This window comes from Gastrolobium bilobum, unplaced genomic scaffold, assembly GCF_033153095.1.
Source record: "Gastrolobium bilobum isolate Gb01-03AN ecotype WA unplaced genomic scaffold, APGP_CSIRO_Gbil_v1 utg41768, whole genome shotgun sequence".
Classification (NCBI taxonomy): domain Eukaryota; kingdom Viridiplantae; phylum Streptophyta; class Magnoliopsida; order Fabales; family Fabaceae; genus Gastrolobium; species Gastrolobium bilobum.
In genome coordinates, this window is record NW_026896542.1 from 174,054 (window position 1) to 197,158 (window position 23,105).

Below are 23,105 nucleotides of genomic sequence, written 5' to 3' on the forward strand. Positions count from 1 at the left end.
ATAGCAAAATGTAAGTCTCAAATAAATGGACTCCATCAAAATGGGCAATAGCGGGTGAACTGTCAACTCCCCACATACTCTAAATGATATATTCATTCATCAAGGAGGTGATCTTAGTCAAGATCCCTCTCCTTAAGCTCTCCTCCATCTTTGCCATCCTCTAGAGAATATCAAATATGAATTTCATATTATTATAAATTCAATCGGTTGAATAATCTACCAAAGATGTCTAGTTCTACTAAAAGAACTTAGCATCATATCATCAGGCAAAGAAGAACATATATTAATGTCATGTTCATAAGCATCAAGCCAGTTTCATAAATTATGAACAAGGCCTAAACAGTTTGTTTTGCAAAGAGCCATCAACTTAAGTTTATTTGTAAGAGAATAACCATTGTCTAGTTTCAATGAACAAGACCAATAGTCAAGTCACTTACAATAAGCTGGTCATGTGATGTCAAGTTTCAATTAAGAACAAGACCCACTGACTTCTTATGCAAACTACTATGTCAATGTTTCAATTTGGAATGTCACAATTATTGATTCCTCAAAATCAAATAATCTAGCATCAAGTTTGGAATGAGATCATTTAACTAAAAGGATGGTCCAACCTAGTTGGATTGTGATACACATCAGGAAACCAGAAGCAACGAACCAAGGAGAATAAATAGAGAAAGGAAACTTTCATCAAGGCTTAGGGATTTTTTGTGTTAAAGACACGTATCAACACGTGTTAGTTCTTTGAGGAATTAGAGACAGGTGTAGGAATAAAGGGAAGGGAACTGGAGTATTCACACGTGTAAGGGTGTGGAAAGAGAGAATTGTATAAAAGGGAAAACAAGGGGACATTAGTGGGTTATCAATTCATTGTTGTAAAAACACTTGGCTACCATTGAATAAAATTCTTCTCTCTCTGTTGCTCAGAGGAATTACCCATTTTTTGCATCTCTTGATTCGTTTGGTTCTCTATTCCCTGTTGCTCAGGTAGAGTCCAACATTGGTGCTTTCATTCTTGTTCTCTCCTCACGATGCGGGTTCAGGAACTAGCGGAGGTCGTTGCATCTTTGCAGAATCGTTTCGACGACTCCCAAAACCAGATCTCACTACTGGTTGCTCAAATGCAACAATTGAATGATTCCATGGGGGTTCTTCATTCGCAGGCAGGCAAATCACCGGGGAATCAGCACGATTCAAGCACAGGCTCATCTTCGGCTGGTTCCACAGATTTTCCGAACGAGATGGGGAAAAAGGATACCACAGACCCACGATCGTTGCTGAAATTTGTGAAAATGGAGATTCCGCTATTTGATGGCACAAATCCAGATAATTGGATTTTCAAAACAGAACTCTTCTTCGAATTACAGAAGGTTCCACCGGCGTTAAAAGTCCAATTAGCAGGTCTGAGGATGGAAGGTCCTGCTTCATCATGGTTCCAGTGGACTTACAAAGGAGGAACAATTCGTCTATGGCCAGATTTCACAAAGGCATTACGGCAGCGTTTTGGTGTGAAGCCACATCAAAACATTACGGGCATGCTTTCTAAGGTAACGCAAACAGGAACACTCAAAGATTATTTGTTTGAATTTGAAAAGTTGATGAATCAGACTACCAATGTTGATGATGATTTGTTATTGAGTTTTTTTGTTTCGGGGTTATCTCCTGATTTACGAAGAGCAATTGAAATTCATGAGCCAAAAACTCTTCAACGAGCAATGCATTTTGCATTTGTTTGTGACGCTCATTACACAGACCTACGTGTATCTATGAATAATGGGGCATCAAACAACCCGAGGAGAACACAATTTCGCAGCTACCAGTCCAGTGAAGGGGTGACCAATCAAATTGCGAACATAACGCCTTCGGTGGGCACCACAATACCCAACAAAACTGTAGCAGTCCACTCTTCAACAACTCAGAATCCATCATCTCAGACATCAACATCCCAGGTACCGGTTAAGAGAATGTCTTAAGAAGAGTGGAATAAAAGACGTGAATTAGGCCTATGTTTCAGTTGTGATGAAAAATGGAATAAACAGCATAGATGTAAAGGGAAATTCTTACTTCTGGTGGGTGAGGAGCAGGGCGAGGAGGAAGATGGTGAGGAAATTGTTTGGAATTTTAATGAGACTGCTGCGGTCAATGAGGATGCAGCACTGTATTCCTTGTCTGAAATACACAATTCCAAAGCCTTGAATTTTGTTACCACCATTCAAGGACAAACAGTAACAATACTAGTAGATACTGGTAGCACGCACAGCTTTATACAGCGACATTTAGTTTCAGCTTTGCAGATCCCAGTGATACACATAAGGAAAATGAGAGTTTTCCTAGGAAATGGTGAGTTCTTGGTATGTGACAGTAAATGCCCGAAGGTGAAGTTGATGGTGCAAGGCCAGACATTTGAGATGGATTTATGGGTACTTGATCTTGATACACTGGGAATCATCTTGGGAATGACATGGTTGGAATCATTGGGCAAAGTAACACATGATTACAACCAACTAACAATGGAGTTTGATTGGCAAGGGAAGTTGGTTCAGTTGAAGGGGGAATCTCATGAAGGCATCCAAAAGAAGTCTGTAGTAGGGAGTTGTCTATCTTTAGCCTGTGAAACGCAACATCAGTCTGAGACTACATTGGATAGTGAATTAGTGAAACTGCAACCATCTGTTCATCTTGAATTGTGGCAACTTTTGGTGGAATATCAAGCTTTTTTTTCCATTCCAAAGTCCCTGCCACCATTTCGCTTTATGGATCATGCAATTCATTTGGAAATAGGGTCCAAACCTGTCAATGTAAAGCCATATCGGTATGGCTATCATCAAAAAGAGGAGATAGAGAAGCAAGTGACCGAATTGCTGGCTTCAGGCTTCATCCAATACAGCACAAGCCCTTATTCTTCTCCAGTTTTATTGGTTAAGAAACAGGACAGCACTTGGCGGATGTGTATAGATTATAGGGCTCTTAATGCCCTTACTGTTCGGGATCGGTTTCCTATGCCTACTATTGATGAACTAATTGATGAATTGGGAGGATCCACTATTTTTTCCAAACTTGATTTGAGAGCGGGGTATCATCAGATCAGAATGCTACCTCAAGACATACCAAAGACAGCTTTTCGAACCCATGAAGGACACTATGAGTATTTGGTCATGCCTTTTGGGTTGACAAATGCTCCAAGCACATTTCAGGCAGTGATGAATAATCTCTTTCGTCCCTTCTTACGTAGATTCATTATTGTTTTTTTTAATGACATCCTTGTATATAGCTCTTCATTACAGGATCATATACAGCACATGCAGATTACATTGCACACTCTTAGCCAGAATCAATTTTTTGTTAAAATGAGTAAGTGTGCCTTTGGAGTGGAGGAGATTGACTACCTTGGCCATAAGGTGTCTCACAAAGGGGTTCATGCTGATACTAAGAAGATAGAAGCCATGCTATCTTGGCCACCACCTAAGTCAATCAAGCAACTAAGGGGATTTCTTGGTCTTACCGGATACTATAGACGTTTTGTCCAGAATTATGCAACCATAGCTTCCCCACTCACTGATTTGTTGAAGCAAGGAGCTTTTAATTGGGGCGAGGAAGCACAGAAAGCTTTTGAATTCTTAAAGATGGCAATGGCAAGCACACCTGTTTTGGTGCTGCCTAATTTCAGCCTTCCATTTGTCCTAGAAACTGATGCTTCCAATTCAGGAATTGGAGCAGTCTTATTACAACAGGATAGACCAGTATCATTCTTCAGCAAACGCTTGGGACCAAGATTAGCTACAGCCTCTACATATGTGCGAGAATTATATGCCATCTGTGAAGCGGTGAAGAGGTGGCGACAATACTTACTTGGAGCTCATTTTACTATCCGGACAGACCATAGAACTATTGGGGCAGACCATTCAAACCACGGAGCAACAGAAATACTTGTGCAAATTACTGGGTTATTCATTTAATATTGAATAAAAACCTGGTCCTTTGAATGTGGTTGCAGACGGATTGTCTCGTTGTTTTGAAGAAGACAACCTTGCTGCAGTTCATGCTTTACTTGGTGAACCAACCTTTGATCTACTGGCTCGAATTAAAGAGGAGAATGGCAGTGATATATATTTGAGCTCTTTGCACCAGCAAGTAGCAACTGATCCTGGATCATTCCCTCAACTTTCAGTGAAAGAAGGGATGTTGTTTCATAAGCAACGGTTTCTGTTGAGTCCTACATCCAAGATCATACCAGAAATTTTACAAGAGGCTCATGATTCCACATTTGGAGGTCATGCTGGAGTCCTTCGTTCTTTACTTCGAGTTTCCTCCTCTTTTTACTGGGACTCAATGCGCAAGGATATTAAGGCCTATGTCCGCAATTGCCAAGTTTGTCAACAATTCAAATCACCAACTTCAGCTCCACACGGCTTGCTTCAGCCACTGCCAACACCTGAGGGTGTATTTGAAGATCTCACCTTAGACTTTATTGTTGGATTGCCTTTATCTCACGGGTTTACTACAATCTTGGTTACTGTTGATAGATTGAGTAAATTTGCCTACTTTGGAGCTCTTCCTACGTCATTCACAGCTGCTAAGGTGGCACATATTTTTTGTGACATGATTGTTAGGAACCATGGTTTCCCTCGATCCTTGATATCTGACAGAGACAAAAAAAAATTTGAGCCAATTCTGGACCAGCCTCTTCAAGCAGAGTGGCACTACTTTGAAGGCCAGTACAGCTTACCACCCCCAAACGGATGGCCAAACCGAGGTCACTAATAGGTATGTTGAACAGTATCTTCGAATTTTCTGTCATGAGAAACCACATACTTGGTCCCAATTCCTCTGTTGGGCACAATTCCACTATAATATCGCTGTCCATTCGGCCATTGGTATGTCCCCATTTGAGGCGTTGTATGGCAAGCAACCTGTGATGTTGCCTTATTATCCACGAGGGCTGGTGAAAGTGGAAGCAGTAGACTCCTTACTGCAAGAGCGAAATGACTTGCTCAAAGGATTGAAGACTTCTTTGGCTCGAGCTCGCAACCAGATGAAAAGCCAAGCAGACAAACATAGACAAGACAAGGTATTTGTAGTTGGTGATTTTGTGTGGGTGAAGCTTCAACCGTACCGACAGGTTTCTGTAGAAAAGAGGTGTAATCACAAACTCGGGAAACGTTTCTTTGGTCCTTTTAGAGTCACCAAAGTCGTCAGTCCTGTGGCATACCAATTAGATCTCCCTGAAGGATGTAAGATCCACTCCACATTCCATATCTCGTTGCTTAAACCATGGTTTGGTACTAGTTCTCCACAACCAGTTTACATTCCCCAGTTGTCAATTGATAACAGACCGATTCAGGTCCCGATAGCAATTCTGTCTTCACGCACAATAGCAGCTCATGGTTCCCATCAGAAGGAATTTCTAATACAATGGTCTGCCTCACCACCGGAGGATGCATCATGGGAGCAGGAACAGTACTTGCGATTGGCATATCCACATATCAACCTTGAGGACAAGGTTGTTGTTGAAGAGGGGGCATATGATACACATCAGGAAACTAGAAGCAACGAACCAAGGAGAATAAATAGAGAAAAGAAACCTTCATCAAGGCTTAGGGATTTTTTGTGTTAAAGACACGTATCAACACGTGTTAGTTCTTTGAGGAATTAGAGACAGGTGTAGGAATAAAGGGAAGGGAACTGGAGTATTCACACGTGTAAGGGTGCGGAAAGAGAGAATTGTATAAAAGGGAAAACAAGGGGACATTAGTGGGTTATCAATTCATTGTTGTAAAAACACTTGGCTACCATTGAATAAAATTCTTCTCTCTCTGTTGCTCAGAGGAATTACCCATTTTTTGCATCTCTTGATTCGTTTGGTTCTCTATTCCCTGTTGCTCAGGTAGAGTCCAACAGATTGTATCATCAAGTTTGGAATAACACATGTTTCCCAGGTAGAACCTTTGAATCAGGTCCAAGTTATCTTCGTTAAGTTTGGAATGAGACAACTTACCCTTTTCAAATTAATCAATAACCATGATCATTGATGAAACATATAAATAATGCTTATCATTTTGGCTAACAAAAAGAAGATATGATAATTCAAAACACACAATTAAAAGGTAAGTAAATGGTAATTAAGACTTGTCTATGTAGTCTTTAATCCCATTTCCCCCATTGTTTTGAATAATCGATCTTTAGGCATACCTTTTGTGAGAGAATCGGCCAAGTTATCCTTCGATCTCACATCAATCAAGGTGATAACTCCTTGTTCTCTCAGATAATTCAACAAAGCATGTCTCAGTCTCATATGTCTTCTCTTTCAATCAAAGAGAGCATTTTTTTTAACAACTTGGACAACTGCTTGATTATCACAAAATAGGCTTAAAGAATTAATCTTTAGCCAAGTCAAAGGAATATCCATAACCAGATTCTTTATCCACTTTTCCTCTTTGCCGGCTAAGGCTAAAGCAAAAAGTTCTGATTCCATAGATGACAATGCAATACAAGTCTATCTTTTGGATTTCCAAGTAATAGCAACTCCACCCAAAGTGAATACATATCCATTAATGGACTTACTATTTCCTATTTATGAGCCACATGACGCATCAGAATATCCATCCATGATTGAAGGATAACCAGAGTAGTATAGAGCATAATTTTTCGTACCTTTGAGGTATCTCATCAGCTTATCGAGGGTATCCTAATGCTCTTTACTAGGATTACTAGTGAAACGACTCAGCATGCAACTGTAAAAGGCTATGTCAGATCTAGTGCAGCTTGCAGCATACATGATACTACCAATCAGTTTTTGATATTTTAATTGATCCACGCTGGTCCCTTCACGAGGACTCAGTCTTTTATCATAATCACATGGTATCTCATTCAGTTTGCACTCACTGTATCCCCAGGCAGAAAGTGGCTGCTCAATATAATGAGTCTGGCTAAGGGAGATAACTTGTCTATCAAAGCTTACTTTCGTACCAAGAATGGTATTAGCAATACCAGGATCTTTCATGTCAAACTCTTTAGCTAAATTAGCTTTCATGTCACTCAATGTAGAATAATCAGAGCCAAGAATTAACATTTCATCAACTAGTTGTCTTTACATCCATTTGAAGAACTACATAGTGTTCAATAGATGTCAAAGCAAGAAAAATTCTTATAGTTAATAGATAACACATAGGTGAGTCGACACCAAAATAGTCTACTTCACTTTGTTGTCTATAGTCTTTAGCTATTAAATGTGTTTTGTAACTGGCTATCAATCCATCCCTATTCAGTTTCTTCTTCACTACCAACTTACAACCTATAGCTTTAGCCTCTTTCGGCAAATTGGCTAGCTGTCAAGTATGATTATACAGCAGAGAGCTCATTTCATCATCTTCGGCTTCTACCAACAGTAGAGATTCCCTAGATCTCATTGCTTTCTCATAGTCATAGGAGAACGAATCATCCTCTAGATAGTAAATGACAAAGTCCTCACCAAAGTCTTTGGAAACTCTTTCTCTCTCTCTCTCTCTCTCTCTCTCTCTCGTAGATAATCTAACTGGAACTGATTCAATAGCTAGTTATATGGGGTAAGTGTCAGAAGGGCTTGCTTCAGATTCTATAGTAGATTCTAAAATCATATCTGTAGATCCAGAAACACTCAAGCCATGATCGTTGATAAACTTATTCTCAAATAATTCTGCATCTCTGGATTCTATCACCGCATTTGTAGATAGATCTAAAAACCTATTTGTAGCATTATCTTCTGCACTTCCCAGATATACACAAGGAATGGTTCTAGGTCCTACCTTAGGTCTCTTAAGATCTTGTATTCTTACATAAGCAATACATCTCCAAGTCTTAAGAGTATCATATCTACAAGAACGCTTATGCCATATCTCATAAGGAGTCATAGACAACTTAGAGTGCGGCAACCTATTCAAGATGTGATTAGCAATTAGAATCGTTTCTCCCCAATAGGAGAAATGCATGCCATCTCTAAGTAACATAGAGTTTAAAATTTCAATTAATGTCATATTCTTGCGCTCAGCAACACCATTTGATTGGGGTGAGTAAGGAGCAGTGGTTTCAAGTATTATGCCCTCCGAAGCACAAAATTTCTTGAACCTTGTCATTGTGTATTCTCCTCCTCTATCACTCCTAAACCTCTTAATTTTCAAGTTGAGTTAATTTTTTACTCTTGACTTTCAAAAGCTTCATTCTTTGATTTCAACAAATAGACATGACAATATCTAGAAAAATCATCTATGAATGTTATCAAGTACTTCTGACCACCTCTAGTAACATAATTTCTAAAGTCACAAAGGTCATAATGTATTAGGTCATAATTTCTAGTGATCTTAGTTTGTGCGCATATTTCACATTTGTCAAATCGAATAGATGCATCTAATGAAATATCATGAGTTTTAGCTAGATGTTGCATTTTTCTGTAGTTCACATTTCCAAGTCTATTATGTAACAACTTTGAATCAATCAAAGTTGAGCGCACATGGTTTATGCTCTTAGTATCTAAACTCAACCTATACATACCATTAACCATGAATGCACAGCCAAAATAACAAGACTTAACAACTAAAGTTACTTCAGCATTCATAGTTGAGAAAGGCATACAAGTTTTATCAAGGAAAGATACCAATTTCCTTTTAAGTAAAAGTATTACTCTAACTTGTTTTAGAGTTAGTAGTTTACTTGAAGAAAGAATCAAATTTATAGTTGAGAAATATATATCATCTTTATCAAGCAAAGATATCAATTTCCTTTAAGTAAAGGTACTACTCTAACTTGTTTTAGAGTTAGTAATTTACTTGAAGAAAGCACCAAATTTGCAGTTCCAACAAGAGTCATATTTGTCTCATCACCACTGCAATTTTCCACGGTGTCTTTCACTTCTATGACCTCAGTGAGTAAATTCCTATCATTTGTAGCAAGACAGGTAGCACCGCTCTCCAACTACTTCTCATAAGAGACACTGGTCTTTCCATTCTTCATCATCCCAATGAAAGTTTGAGGCTTAGGTTCATTAGTTAACATATTAGCCTCATTTTGTGGTGTGTTAATCTTTAACTTATTTGGTAGCTTACACTCTGCTGCCCAGTGATCCTACTTTCCACAGTTATGGCACTTGTCCTTCTTCTTTTGAAGATAGTCTCTCTCTTTTTTGGACTCTAACTATGAAGAAGATTTACCTTTTGGTGACTTAGACTTCTTATGAGGTTTGTTGGAAAGTGAAACTAAGTAGGAAACTAACTTTTGTTGTCCTATTTGTTCCAAACTCTTCCTAGAAAAGTTTTGATCCTAAATATAAATAAACTTCTTAACTTATCCAATTCACTCTGTTCTTTCAGTCTTGAAAGAACTCCATTCAGCAGGTAGTTTACTCAATGCAATATCGACAAAAAAATTATCAGGCATATTAGATTTATCATCTTTTAGCTTGTTCCTTATGTTCTCAATTTAATTAACTGAGTTCGTATTAAATTTGAATTCAAAGAACTTATATGCTATGAGAGTTTTGGAGAGCCCCTCTTGTTTTAGAACTACGCATTCAAGTGATTTCATATCTTTTTCATCGTCTTATGTTCACTATAAGTCATAGCTAGATGAATATTTAGAAAATTTAGTAAGTAATTCCTACAAAAATCTTCATTTTTGTCCGTTGATATTCATCCACAATTTTCAATGGTAGATGCAAAATCATTTAATACATTATGAAATATTTCATGTTCTTCCATGTCAAATTGAACATGTAATTTCCAACCAGAAAATTCAATAACATCAAATGATTACATTTCATAATATCATAGGAACTACATTTAGGCATTTTAATTAGAGCTAAAAGTTAGAAAGAGTGCACCTTTTAGTTCATAGACTTCACAAATTAAAGCAAAGGCTCTAACTTTCATCAAATTGCTCTGTAGATTTGGAACTTGCCAAAACAGACCCCAAAAGTAGATCCGAAGCGTCCAAAAACCTTAAGATGGACTACCCTTGTTGCCAGAAACTCACCAGAACATTTCCTTATTATTGAAATGTTCAATAACAGAATATTCCCCAACTAATAGAATATTCCCTCGAAATATTTCTTTTCACGGGAATATTTTTTTCGCATAAAAGTGTACCTAAAACTTCAAATGGCCATATCTCCTTCGTCCGATCTCCGTTTAAGGTGAGTGACCACTCAAAACGATCGTCTCGACGAGTAGAACAAAGCCCATTAGGTTTAATTTTCTGAAAATGGCCGAATTTTCTGAGATCTGGACTGAAAATTTACGGCTCCAGTTTCTTCAAACTCATATCCCGGTAAATCCTTTAGTCGAATCGCGAAAGTGATTTAGAATATGAGTTCCATTTGATGAGATCTTCGAATAGACACCTTACTCGCTCAAATCCGACACACGAAGCTAATACTTCAAGATTGTTGGAGGTAATGAGTTTGAGAGAAAAAGGTTTGGTGGCAGTGTTGGTGCTTGAAGTATTACACCAAGAGATATCGAATTTGGAATGTTCAACAGTGTTACCTCTAGCTTAGGAAACCCTAGAGATAACGCAAGCTATTGGGCTCCAGCCCATATGAACCCAAAAAACCATGCTTTCACCTATTGGGCTTATATATAAATATACTATTGGATTATTTTATTAATATATCCAACAGATCACACATATGCATAATATAGTATTTAGATGTATTCATAGCATATATGCCTTTTTGACCATTCAAAGGTGAAACCTATAAAGAAATGCTTTATTAATGTGTATTTTCTAAATTATACCGGACTAATGCAGTTAAAGTCATACACTGATCATTCTCGCATGCACAACCTATGGGATAATTCTGCCACGCTAGAAGTCCCACATTGGAACATTGTGAGACACATGGTAGTCCCACACTAACACCTAGTTACGCTTAAATTGGGTGGGACTTGCAAGATAAATTATCCTTTTGTTTCTTCTTTATTCATGAGCAAAAAATCTTATTACTAACTAAAGGGGTTGCTTTAATTATTTATTTACTCTATGTACCGCTTGACAGATGGCAGATAGCCAATTTGCTTGTATTTTGGTGAGTCTTTTCCATAACTCAATATGCAAACAGATTATTGTAAGAATATTTGAGAATATAATAATCCAATGTTAAAGAAAAACATTTGCTTTCGAAATTCAAACAATCAAACAAAAATTAGGTAAAAGCAAAGTTCTGCAACGGGGTAAGAATAAGATTAGAAAGTAAAAAGCAAAATACTATTCTAAGATTTCGCACTTTAGCCCACTAGGTATCTCACCACTTTCATTAGCTTTACTCTCTCTTCTTCTTTTTTATAAACGACAAGTATTATCCACATGAGACAATTGTATTCGGAGCAGATTTAGGATTGAAATTTCAAATCCCTTCCAAAAATAATAGTGGAGAGAATCGAACACATACTCTTCCCATATCTGCTCTGCTCCCATGTTCTAACTTAACTACTATCATTGTTCATTAGCTTTACTTTAAACTAGGGGGAAGGCAATGAATTGCCCAAGTGTCCTTACTTTTGTAATAGTTTATGAGGGCAAGGCAGAATTACAAAATGGCATCTATATTTGACTGCCAGACTTTCCATTATTTTAAATTCTCACGAAGCATTAGGACCAAAGGAAGCCATGATTTGATATGTGAAATAAGCAAAATATTATTAGAAAGAAGTCTTGATCCATCAAAATATTAAACACATGTTTTGTTGGACGAGACAAGTTTAGAACCAAAGGCTGCCACAACTATGTTCTGCTGAAAATTCCACGAGAACAAAGTATAACAGGATCCATATGGCAAAAAGACCATACCTAAGCAATTCATTTAAAGAATTGCCCAATTAATGCATATTGAAAAAGATTTTCCAATGTAATGCAATAAAATAATTAATCAAATCATACGAGACCAGTCTCGCTTCTGACTAATATGATACTCACTGCCATGTCACAAGTTCCGTACTTGATTTGTGCATCACTTCTGGCCATGTCATCAGTCCTGCAGCTGACTGATACGAGCTTGTCCTGCATATAATTAATGTGGTTTTGCCCCACTAAAACCAGACGAAGTCCCCCCTCCTCATCTTATTTTCTCTTCCATTTTATCTCTCTTCAACTTCTCTCCAAACCCTTCACTCTGTAGAATTTTGCCAAATCTCTATCTACTTAATCTGGAATTCACCAATACATATAAGTATCCAATTTTTTATTATTTTATAAATAATTTATATATGTCAGGTATGAAACATTAGGATAGAAGCCTATTTTATATTATAGTTTGTAACATTGTCATTTAGTTAATTATTTTAATATTTTTAATATGTTATTTGGCCATTATTTAGGTTTATATATAATACATTTAGGTATTGTATGTATGTTTTAAACATTTAGGTATTGTATGTATGTTTTAAACATTAGGATAACAACCATTTTAATGTTTTTAAGAAACGATTATATTTATTTACTGTAAAATTTTGGATATGTTATTTTAAAATTTCTAAGATTATCGGCTATTATAGCTAATTTTTAAATATAATTATTTGACATTAAAATTTGGCAATTAAGTAACGAATGTTGCAATTTAAAAATAGTAATTATGATTTTTCGTAAATTTTTATTAGTTAAATGGCTTGTGAGCTCCATTGCATTGAGCCTGATCCCAAAAAGTGGGACATACTTGATTCTAATGTGTAGCAAATGCATATCTCCCAGCCTGTTTGGAATGATGGACGTTCCAATATTTTGAAGGTGAGACGAGCCTCAAAGGGATCTTTGGGGGATGTGTATGACCCATACAATATCTCCGCACCTGATTCATGCAGGGTTTTAGCCTGCTGCCTGCATGAGACAACTACCAATATGTTTTAATTTTGCTATAATTCTAGTCCTTTATTTTCACATGTTACGGATAACATGGGTATCTTATTTTTTTTATTTTTATTTTTGTAAATGAGTATCTTATTTTTCGGATTGACCATACACTTATTAAAGCATTGGTAGAGAGGTGGAGGCCGAAGACTCATACCTTCCACATGCCTATAGGAAAAGTCCACCATCACACTACAAGAATAGCGACCACAATGGAATCACAAGCTATCACAGCCGGATCACAATGTGACGGTGATGAATTTGAAAATTAAAGGTTAAAAACAATTGAGTTGCCACTAAAGTTTATTTGGAAAAACATTGAAAAAGATCCTTTTGTTTAGGAAAATTGGTCTTTAAAAACATAAATTAATCTGGGAGTCAATTATGAGTAGTAAATGTATTAGTACCTTACACCATCCAATTTAAAAACAGTTACCTAAAATTAATTGTGCTAATTATTGATAAAATTTTAAATATTTCTTTTACCCTAAAGAAAACTAATTTTTTGAAAATTTATTTTTTGGCTTAACAGGAAGGGTCCCGCTCTGACATATCCCTTTGTACAATAAGGAACTCAAAGCAATGTTGTTTTAGGCTTTGTTTGGGAGTTTGGAGGGAGGGGAAGGAAGGGAATCCAAGCGGGAGGGAGAAGAAAGAAGGTAACGAAATTGGAGGGTATTAACTTCCCTTGTTTGGGAGTTAAAAAAATGGTAAGAGAGAAAAATTGAGGGTTAATAAGATTTTTTTACCATGTTAACCTTTTTTAAAAATTAATATAATTATTATATTTTACAAATAAAATTAATTTAAAATTTCTAACAAAACTATTTATGTACTTTTCATATTACTAAAAAAGATCATATTTTCGACGAAATTTCTACGTTTCAAATGACGAAAATTCCCTCGAAAAAGTATTTTTCCCTCGGAATACTTTTCATAGAAAAGCGACAAAAATTTTTACCTGTTGAATTTTTTGACAGAAATAAATTTCTGTCGAAATTTTCAACAGAGTTTAGTTTCCATCAAAAAATTTGATGAAAATAATTTCTTAAATATTTTCGACGAAAAAAGAATTCTGTCAAAAATTTTGACAAAATATTTTCTGTCCAAAATTTTCAATAGAAATGTGTTCTGCCGAAAAATATTTTCTCAATGTGTTTCGTTGAAAATTTCGACGGAATTTAGATTCTGTGAAAAATTTTGACGAAACTTTTTTTCCATCAACATTTTTTACCGAAACATTTTTCTTCAAAAAAATTTACAAAAATATTTTTCTCCAAAAAATTTCGTTTCAAATGTGTTCTTTTGAAAAGGTTTTGAATAAGATAAATTAATATTCTCTCAACTTTATTTATTTTAATACTATTATATATATATATATATAGAGAGAGAGAGAGAGAGAGAGAAATTCTTGCAAAATTCATTGTCTAAGTTGTCAATACGAGATTTTTACAATACTAATGAATAATGCTGTTAATCATTTTTTAAACAAAAATTAGTGTAAATTCGAAACATTTTTTATTGGAGTGAAGGGCCTAAGCCCAAAATCAAATAAACTCGAGCAACATCGCAAACTTAGAAAGCATTCATGGTATTGCAACCTAAGAAAGAATACCTAAAACAGAAGAAGCTAAGCAGCCAGTTCCTGCAGAGGCAAGGCAATTTTCTGGAAGCCATGGTCTTCTGAAATGATCCAATTAGCTAGCTAGTTGGAGCAAGAATTTTCTTCACAAAAGGTATGCCTCATGCCAATATTGATGTTTCCAAAACAGAATAGGATCAAAAGGTTTGTGCGTTTAGAGTTTACGATTTAACCTTGTGGGCCAGAATGCCGATACGAAACACAGATATATTACGATACAAATACATTTATAATATAACATATAAATTAACATAAAAACGCAAATCTTAAATAAAGAAATTATAAACATTTTAAAAGTTAATGAGACATTATAAACATGATACAATATTATTATTTGTCTAACTATTTTAATATTCTCATCTGTATTGGCATAAATATTTAAAAGAATAAAAGTAAAAAAAAAAAATACAAAATACAGTTAAAAGTATTCAAAGTCCATGAAATAAACATCCAACATGGGTATATTTTCAACATGATTACGACTATTATTTTGAAGTGTGAGAACTTCCTTGATAGTTGGCATAAATCTTACTAGCACAACCCGTTTAGGAGTGAAATAACTAAACTAACGCAGAATCACCCTCCAGTGATAGTAGTCTTTCATGCTACCTTCTTTCTATGTCCAAAAGATTTTGCAGCTGACAGATTCTAGAAGTCCGAATGATAAACACAAACTAGACTTGAGTGTGTTATGGGGGTGCGGCAAAGAGGGCATTCTGGCTTTTCGTTGCACCATTCTGTGATACAGTTCCTACATGGATCACATCATACAGAAGATGAGAGACAGAGTAAGGAGCGGGGCACGTGAAACGCAGTAAGAATGCAGGAAGACAATACCAGCAGAATACATGGCCACAGGAAGTAGCTGTTGGATGTTGACGATTACTCAGGCAAAGTGTGCATTTGCTAACTCCACTAGTTGCACGATACTGCAAAATGAAAGGATTCATTTGCTGAGACACTAGATGTTTTTAAGATGACATGATCGAGCTATCAAATCCTCTTAAGGCTTTATATTTAATTCTGCTATGGTAACTCCACTATTTCTCAATAGACAATAGGCTTCCTGTGAAGCTCTTTAGATCTTGGCAATGCACATTATCAAGCATGTTCTTTATCAGCAGCATTTAACCAATAATCGCCCAAAGTGGGGAAAATTTGGAACTTAGCCAAAGCACTAATACATTCTTATACAGGACCCATAAAAATTACAAACCAAACCACTCTCCATTAAACCCCAACTCGTGAGGATAGGGGTGAGGACAATCCTTGTACGCTCCTTTACCCTTACATATTTGCAAAGAGACTATTTTCTATATTTGAACTTGTGACCTTTCAGTCACAAAGGAGAAACTTTACCACTGTTCCAGGCTCGCCCTCTTCCAAACAAGTTACAAACATGAAAGGGAAATTAACCAGCACTCTGTTAGGGACCCATTTGCAAGGTATGGGACTTGGAGTCCTACATTGGTTGTATGAGAAACTAATATGGGGTTTATAAGGCCTTGGGCACTCCCACCCTTTGAGCTAGCTTTTGGGGTGGTGCATCCCAAAGTTCTTATCAAATGGTATCAGAGCCTTCCACTATATCTCCCGGTTGCAATCGAGAGGCGCGGGTGGTGACGCCGACATTGCAGTGTTCGCCCGGGGCTAGTAAAAGACTAGCGCAAAGCCAGCCTGCGTGGGCGCCGGGACTGCGGAGCATGGTGGAATGTTAGGGACCCATTTGCAAGGTATGGGACTTGGAGTCCCACATTGGTTGTATGGGAACCTAATGTGGGGTTTATAAGGCCTTGGGCACTCCCACCCTTTGAGCTAGCTTTTGGGGTGGTGCATCCCAAGGTTCTTATCACACTCCAATCACACAAAGCAGATTATACAAATTCTAATTCATTATGGAACAAAATCGGTAGAAGCATATCTATGTAATCAATGTATATACTTTATATTGTTAATTAGGAATGCCCTGGTTAAGAAGCATTTATTTCTAATTACTAAAAAAAGCAAGTATTAAATGATTTTTGTGTTCCCAGTATAATATATGTTTTATTTTTTATAAAATACTTTCCACTTTTGTTCCCAGTGCCCTATGGGAACAAAACTCCTCACATTTCAAAACTTCTCTCTGTGGTCCTAGGCCCGCCTAAACATTGTCATTCAAATCAGAACAGATCAACACAACTGTATAAGTCAAAAGCAATATGTTTATCCCACTGCATATCCTATATTTTCCTAGTTAAATAACATATATATGACAACTTGTCACCTTCAACCTCACTCAAAGCAACAACCATGCACTGAAATATCATCATCAAAAGGAGAAAAGGATGATTTGATGAGAGTACTAAACCTCGGAAGATGAAGAATCAGAGACCCAACTTCCTTTGTCGGTATCTGGAGCTGCCAGAGTGCCTTCTTCATTTAAAACAGGCAAACCATGTCCTATAATACATGTTAATGGAGTCAGGTTATGATAAAAACTAATGGAAAAAGCAGAGAAATGTCCAAAGCACATTATTAGACTATATATAAAAATTAAGAACAAGGAAAATAAGAAAAATAACTGATAAATAATCAGTTGAAATAATAAATTGAAAAAAAATAAATCTATAACCTGCAGATCTATGGTGGGTTACAAAGGACGCCTGATGAACTGAACCAGCAATTGAAGTTAAATTTCTTCGACGCAGCCCTTCAGCAGCTATTACACAAAGTTGAATCAGCAGAAATACTCCAAGTATTTGGTATCTGCGCATAAGCCAAATTATATATAGAGGACAGGTGCTCTAAATCTAAAACCTCAAGAGAAGAAACATGGTTATTACAATGATTGATAACAAATGATAGAGAAACTTAGGTTCGTGGAATAAACAAAGGCAATCTCCGATTATAAAAGGTCACGTTTATGTTTCATAAGAAAGGAAATCAGACTTAGTGAATAAGAATACAAACTGTCATTTGCATGAAGACCTTTTACAATGCAATTTCAAGGGGTCATCTATCCCAAGGTTTAGTACATGAAAACAAGAACAAAATAGAAGTTGATACTACATAAAATGAAAACAGAACCGTAGGGATGGATAACACTGATCATACTATGTAATATCTAGTTAAAATGAGAGGAAAATTTCCCCAATGGACCATATATTTTTCAAACCATAAAATTTCAAAAGACATTACCTGGGTCTTTGATTAGATGCTTTTCCAATAAACACATAACGAATGCCTGCAGCACGTTTGGATATATGATAATAGAGGCCTGCAAAAAGAAATAATACCAAGATTTAGAAAACTTGCTTTTATACATAATGACTGTCATGAGCCTGTCAAAGCAAAGGATCACCTTCGAAGTAGAACAACATGAGGTTAGCACGAAGAACCAACTGCAACAATTCGCGAACAAAAGGGAGCATCTAATGGCAGGACATAAAAACTAGAAATTATGCTTTTAACTAAGCCAATTAAATGTAATCAGACTATGTTTAAGAAAAACAGCTCCAAAGGGGCTGAGACAATAGCTGTTCCATAGAAGGAGTGGCCCATTAAAATCGAACTCGTAACTTCCCTAATAATTAAAAGAACAGATAACAATATATGGTTGTAATAGTTTTGTATCCAAAAGGACAATATACTGACTTCATGATAAGTGTTGAATGAGCAACATATCAACAGGATTAACATACCGTAGGCCATCTCTGAACCAAATGCAACCAAAATCTACTCAGTTTCTCCTTCAACCTTGTCAGAGTTGTAAAAGATCGTCCTGATGAGGACGAAGGAGGGAGTTCACCCGCGGCAGAAACGCGAGAACTACTGCTCTCGTGGGCAGTTTCACCATAACTCTCAGCAGACTCCGAGTCAGCTAGGGAAATGCCTCGGGAAGCAATTCTAGAACTGTGAAATTAAATAATCAAGTCATCAATAAAATTTGACAGACATACAACACTAACTCTTTCACAGTGATGATTCAAAGAACAATGAAAAAAGTGTGATAATCAACCTAATCCTTTCTGCAATATAAGGAATAGCTGTCTGGTAAACAATGAAAAGAGTGCGCCTTGCAGGGGTAGGAGGAAGTCCATAAGGTCCTGCAACCTAATAAACCAAATCACCAACTATCAGATGCCAGAACAATTAAGGAATATATCAAAATCAGGTACAAAAAAAAAATGCCAATTCGAAAGACATCATTTCCAATTCTCAACCTGAGTGATGTCACAGTATTCCTCTCCAAGGGTTTGTTGTCCAGAGCCTGTTGTGAGAACATAGTAAAGCATTTGCCCTAAAAGTTTTGTCTACAGAGAAATTAACACTAAAGCACAGTTACTTTATGTTAAAAGTTGAAACAAAACATCATCGGATTGAAACATATAAACAAGAGAGTGGTTAGTGGTTACCTCGTTTTGGTAAGCAACCGCAACTCTCGTACCTGTGTACCGAGAGTTAAGACAATTAACAAATAATAATTATTATTATTATAAGAGAGAGAGAGAGAGAGAGAGAGAGAGAGAGAGAGGAACCAAAGAGGTGGCGGAAGGCGTCGCGACAAGCATCATAAACGAAAGAGGCATATTGATCATCCTTCTCAGCAGCTCGCATCATCTCCGGCTGAGCCGCCAGAGGGAACCGCCGTGGTGCGGTGGTGGTGCTAGGACCTGCCTCCGCAACGTTACCGGAATCTGAGGTGGAGTAGCCATGACTTCCAATGTGACCCCACCCCATGGCCCTTCCAACTGCGTTTATCTACCACCTCTTAGCTTTGTAATGTTTTCCTAATCCCAAAACAAAACGGAGCTAAGAAAAAAAAATAAAAACGCCGTTGCCGGGGATCGAACCCGGGTCACCCGCGTGACAGGCGGGAATACTTACCACTATACTACAACGACTTGATGGAAGATGAGCTAAGAAATTAAATAAGACTAATACATTGAAACGACTTGTTGATTTACATTTCAAATCATTCAGTATTAAAAAATATTATTTAACGACTTCAAAATAATATTAGGATTATTTTTATATTTTTATTATTAACATGATTTTCTCTTTTAGGTTTTATGTTTTTAATATATCATTATTATTATTTTATTAGACAAAAATAAAAATGTAAATATATCAAATCCTCTCTTTTTATTTTTTCCTCTGTCACACACACTTGAATAACAAATAATAACATTTCTCATGTTATGCATCATAATAATAATAATAATAATAATAGGTTTTAGTCAACTAATTGTTATTACCCAAAAAAGAAATAGAACAGCTTATAATAAAGACCTGAATTTTAGCCTGAGTCAATAATAATAATAATATGAAGGAGAATGCTATCCATATCTTGCACCTTTTGTGGTTTCAAATATTTTTTACATAATTTAAAGGAGGATCTGGTTGGGGAATTAGGGGGATTTTGAACAACTTTATCTTTTATTAATTAGGGAGTAATAATAATATGAAAAAAAGGATCAATAATTAATGAAACTAAATTTGTAGTATGATAGGCATCGTTTAGCTGGGAAGCTTGTCCAACTCTTTGTCATGTATTTGCTCTTATCATCTATGTATCATTATGGTGAAGAGAAAATTAAAAATGATTAACTCTACTCATTTTTAAAAGTTGTAGGTAACAGTACAATTTTAGAAAAATAATGTATTTAAGTTTAATACAATAAAATTAAACCCAAAAATATATATTAGAATGAAATGGACAATCTAATCTCATATTTAATTTGTGTCCTCATAACATCAGTATGATTTATTTATTTTTTAACAACATAACATCAGCATTTCTAATTTAGGTTTTGACTTCATCAAGTGATTTTGAGGTCTTGGATCCATTGAATTTGTAGAATCTGTCGTGTCAGGCCTTTCTTGGGTATTATCTGGGCCTCAACCTTGTGGGCTTTCGTCGCTTCAGAAGACGCCTAAACAAGTTCCTGTACCAAAAAAAAAAATAAGACGCCTAAACAAGTTGAGCTTATGAACCAAAGGAAAAAAAGTACTCTACTTAACACCCCCACCCCAAAAAAATAAAAAATAAAAATAGTACTCATGAGATAATAAAAATGTATGCAGTGTATCGTAAAATTTTTAAATCTTGATTATCAGTTAATGATTTATATAATTGTATTTTCCTCTTCAACTTATAGTCATTTTGATTAAAAGTTGTATAGTTAAATTGCAACGTACACCTTTCAACTATGCGATATATATGTGCATATTTGATTTGATTTTAAGATTTGAAACTGCAAAAATAATTTCTCAAGCTTTATATACTTTGAACGCAAAACTCCCTCGCATCAAGCAAATCGTCAAAAGGTTACCAGAAATATCCTGTTACTTGCTTGTGAATCTGTGATGCCATCATTAGTCATTTTAACCTCAAAAAATGTCATGTAATAAAGTTGAAAAAAATCAAATTCAAGTGAAATAAATAAATAATTAAAATATAAGACTTGATTGAGGGTATTTGTGTACAAAATGCTAAATTCAAGGGGCCATTCATCCTAAAATTTAATCTAACACACGATCCAACGTAACCTGTAATTTAAGCAAATTCATATTAGGCACATGTTACAGTTATATTACTTTTTTTCCTTCATAATAGAGTTATATTCGATTTGGACCTAATAAACTTTCGTAGTTAATTAGCCTTAGCCACTTTTAGAACTTAGTAGTAGTGATTTTGGCACTTGAGACGGTCACTTAATTTTAAAATATGTTATATAACAAAATCTTTTTTTTAAAAAAATGTTGAAACAAATTAACACATTCTAATACTTTCAAAAACAAAGATATATTTTTTTTTTAGAAATATTATCATCGGTTCATCGCTTCGCGACTAATCCGATTCGAGGCGGTTTCAGAATTAAGACTTTAAACCCTTCCTAATATGATTACACCATCCGCACACTAATTAAGCATGAGAGAGAGAGAACCAACGACAATAATACACTTGTACATAATGTTAAAAAACACACAATTAAGTTAGGTGACGAAACAAACAAAATATGCCATGGTTGCAATTTCATTGCCTGGCAAGGCAAACTCAAAGCGACATACATCGCATGGCGAACCCAGAAATGAACCAATAAGAAGCGCACAACAGATAACGCTGTACTTGAAAAAGCAGTGCAATATGACAACAGAAGAAACGATAAATGTACTACTTATCTTTTCTTTTCTTTTTTGAACACTTATGTACTACTTATCTAATTACTGACAAAAGTGGCAATCACTCAAAACTCCCTATAATCATTGAACTCGGAGAAACAACACACACACATTGGAATTGTTACATGAACGAAAGATTGCCATCATATGAATTCTATTTTGACTACTTATAAGTGCGATTATTGTACGAAACTCAATAATTCATAACCCAACATTCAAAAAGAAAAAAAAAAAAAAAACACCACGATCGAAGCGAACCACAGGTCCACATGCATGTCACCTCCACTTTTATAATTTGACACCAATAATATCTTGGACGATGAGTGGGGGAAAAAAATGAAGTGATCCAATTAAGATTGAATCTGTCTTTCATACATTTGACAAGCTTCTAAATGGATTGAATTCATCCATTGCATTGAATGAATGATAACCAGATAAGAATATGAGAAAAGGTCATATCGATCATATGCTCTCATTCTCATGCAGTGAATGATTTTATTTTCATTTAGCTGGTTCATGTCTCTCATTTTCGATAAATTAAAATCGTTAGATACAAATAAAATTAACACTTAATAATGTATATACGAATCCCTCCCTATATTAATTGATGACTAGTTATTTTTCTCCTACCAATGAAGAGACTTATATAATTCGAGATGAGACAAGTTTGAGTTCATTTGAGCATATGGTAACGTGTCAAAACTGGAAGAATCAGAATGAGTAGCCACTACCATTATCTTCTGGCACTATCTTTGATTGAGCCAAAGACTTGTAAGAATGAATGATCACGCATTTGAAAATAAGGAAACCCGCATTACCAACACAAAACCCCACACACACACAAAAAGGTGGTTGGTCAGCACAGTCTCTCAGTCCATAAACAAAAAAGATGGCATTTTAAACTTCTATATAGTCATTAATTCACATTTGTTTAGGAAGTGTAATGTGTCATCTATCGAACTCCTGTTTAATCTTCGTTGCAATCAACTATTAATTTGTCTCAAACATCAGCACAATTAAGATACTCCTAGCTAGCTAGGTGCAAAATTCAACTGCAAGATATTCTACACCTGTTTCAACCGCAGTCACATCAAATATTTTAATTTATGTGTGCATATCTTAACAAACCTTAATGATATCTTATAAGATCTATAATAATGATCGCAATTAACAAATTTTGTTCAAAATTATAAAGTCACCAAATGCGACACAAAACTCTCATATGGACTCCAGGAAGATTTCTGCTAGTGAAAACAAAAATGTTATTTTTATCATGCCGTCACCACGTTTTCAAAATAATCTTTTTGGCATCATGGCCAATCTTTGAATTATGTCACATGAATCTGAAATTATTCATGTATTCTTTTTTTAATAAAGTATCGAATATTCCAATTATTTTCAAAATGAAAGAAAAGTGAACTGGTGGGGCGTA

At 35.8% G+C, this 23,105-nt stretch overlaps 2 protein-coding genes and 1 non-coding gene across 3 annotated transcripts; 1 reads left to right on the forward strand and 2 right to left on the reverse strand.

The window, feature by feature from the left end:
* The first annotated feature begins 1,028 nt into the window (after positions 1-1,028).
* On the forward strand, positions 1,029-4,758 carry LOC133300369 (uncharacterized). The gene is made up of 3 exons (XM_061499895.1): positions 1,029-1,946; positions 2,037-3,813; positions 3,992-4,758. The coding sequence occupies exons 1-3, from the start codon at positions 1,029-1,031 to the stop codon at positions 4,756-4,758; spliced, it is 3,462 nt and encodes a 1,153-aa protein (XP_061355879.1).
* Positions 4,759-14,828: 10,070 nt separating this feature from the next.
* On the reverse strand, positions 14,829-19,229 carry LOC133300372 (peroxisome biogenesis factor 10). The gene is made up of 11 exons (XM_061499900.1): positions 19,027-19,229; positions 18,904-18,935; positions 18,712-18,801; positions 18,507-18,601; positions 18,190-18,400; positions 17,850-17,919; positions 17,687-17,765; positions 17,121-17,254; positions 16,857-16,948; positions 15,344-15,435; positions 14,829-15,257 (listed from the first exon to the last, which is right to left on the reverse strand). The coding sequence occupies exons 1-11, from the start codon at positions 19,226-19,228 to the stop codon at positions 15,155-15,157; spliced, it is 1,200 nt and encodes a 399-aa protein (XP_061355884.1). The 5' UTR covers position 19,229; the 3' UTR covers positions 14,829-15,154.
* A 91-nt stretch (positions 19,230-19,320) lies between these two features.
* On the reverse strand, positions 19,321-19,392 carry TRNAD-GUC (transfer RNA aspartic acid (anticodon GUC)). The gene has a single exon. It is a non-coding gene; the product is annotated as a tRNA-Asp (tRNA).
* Positions 19,393-23,105: the final 3,713 nt, after the last annotated feature.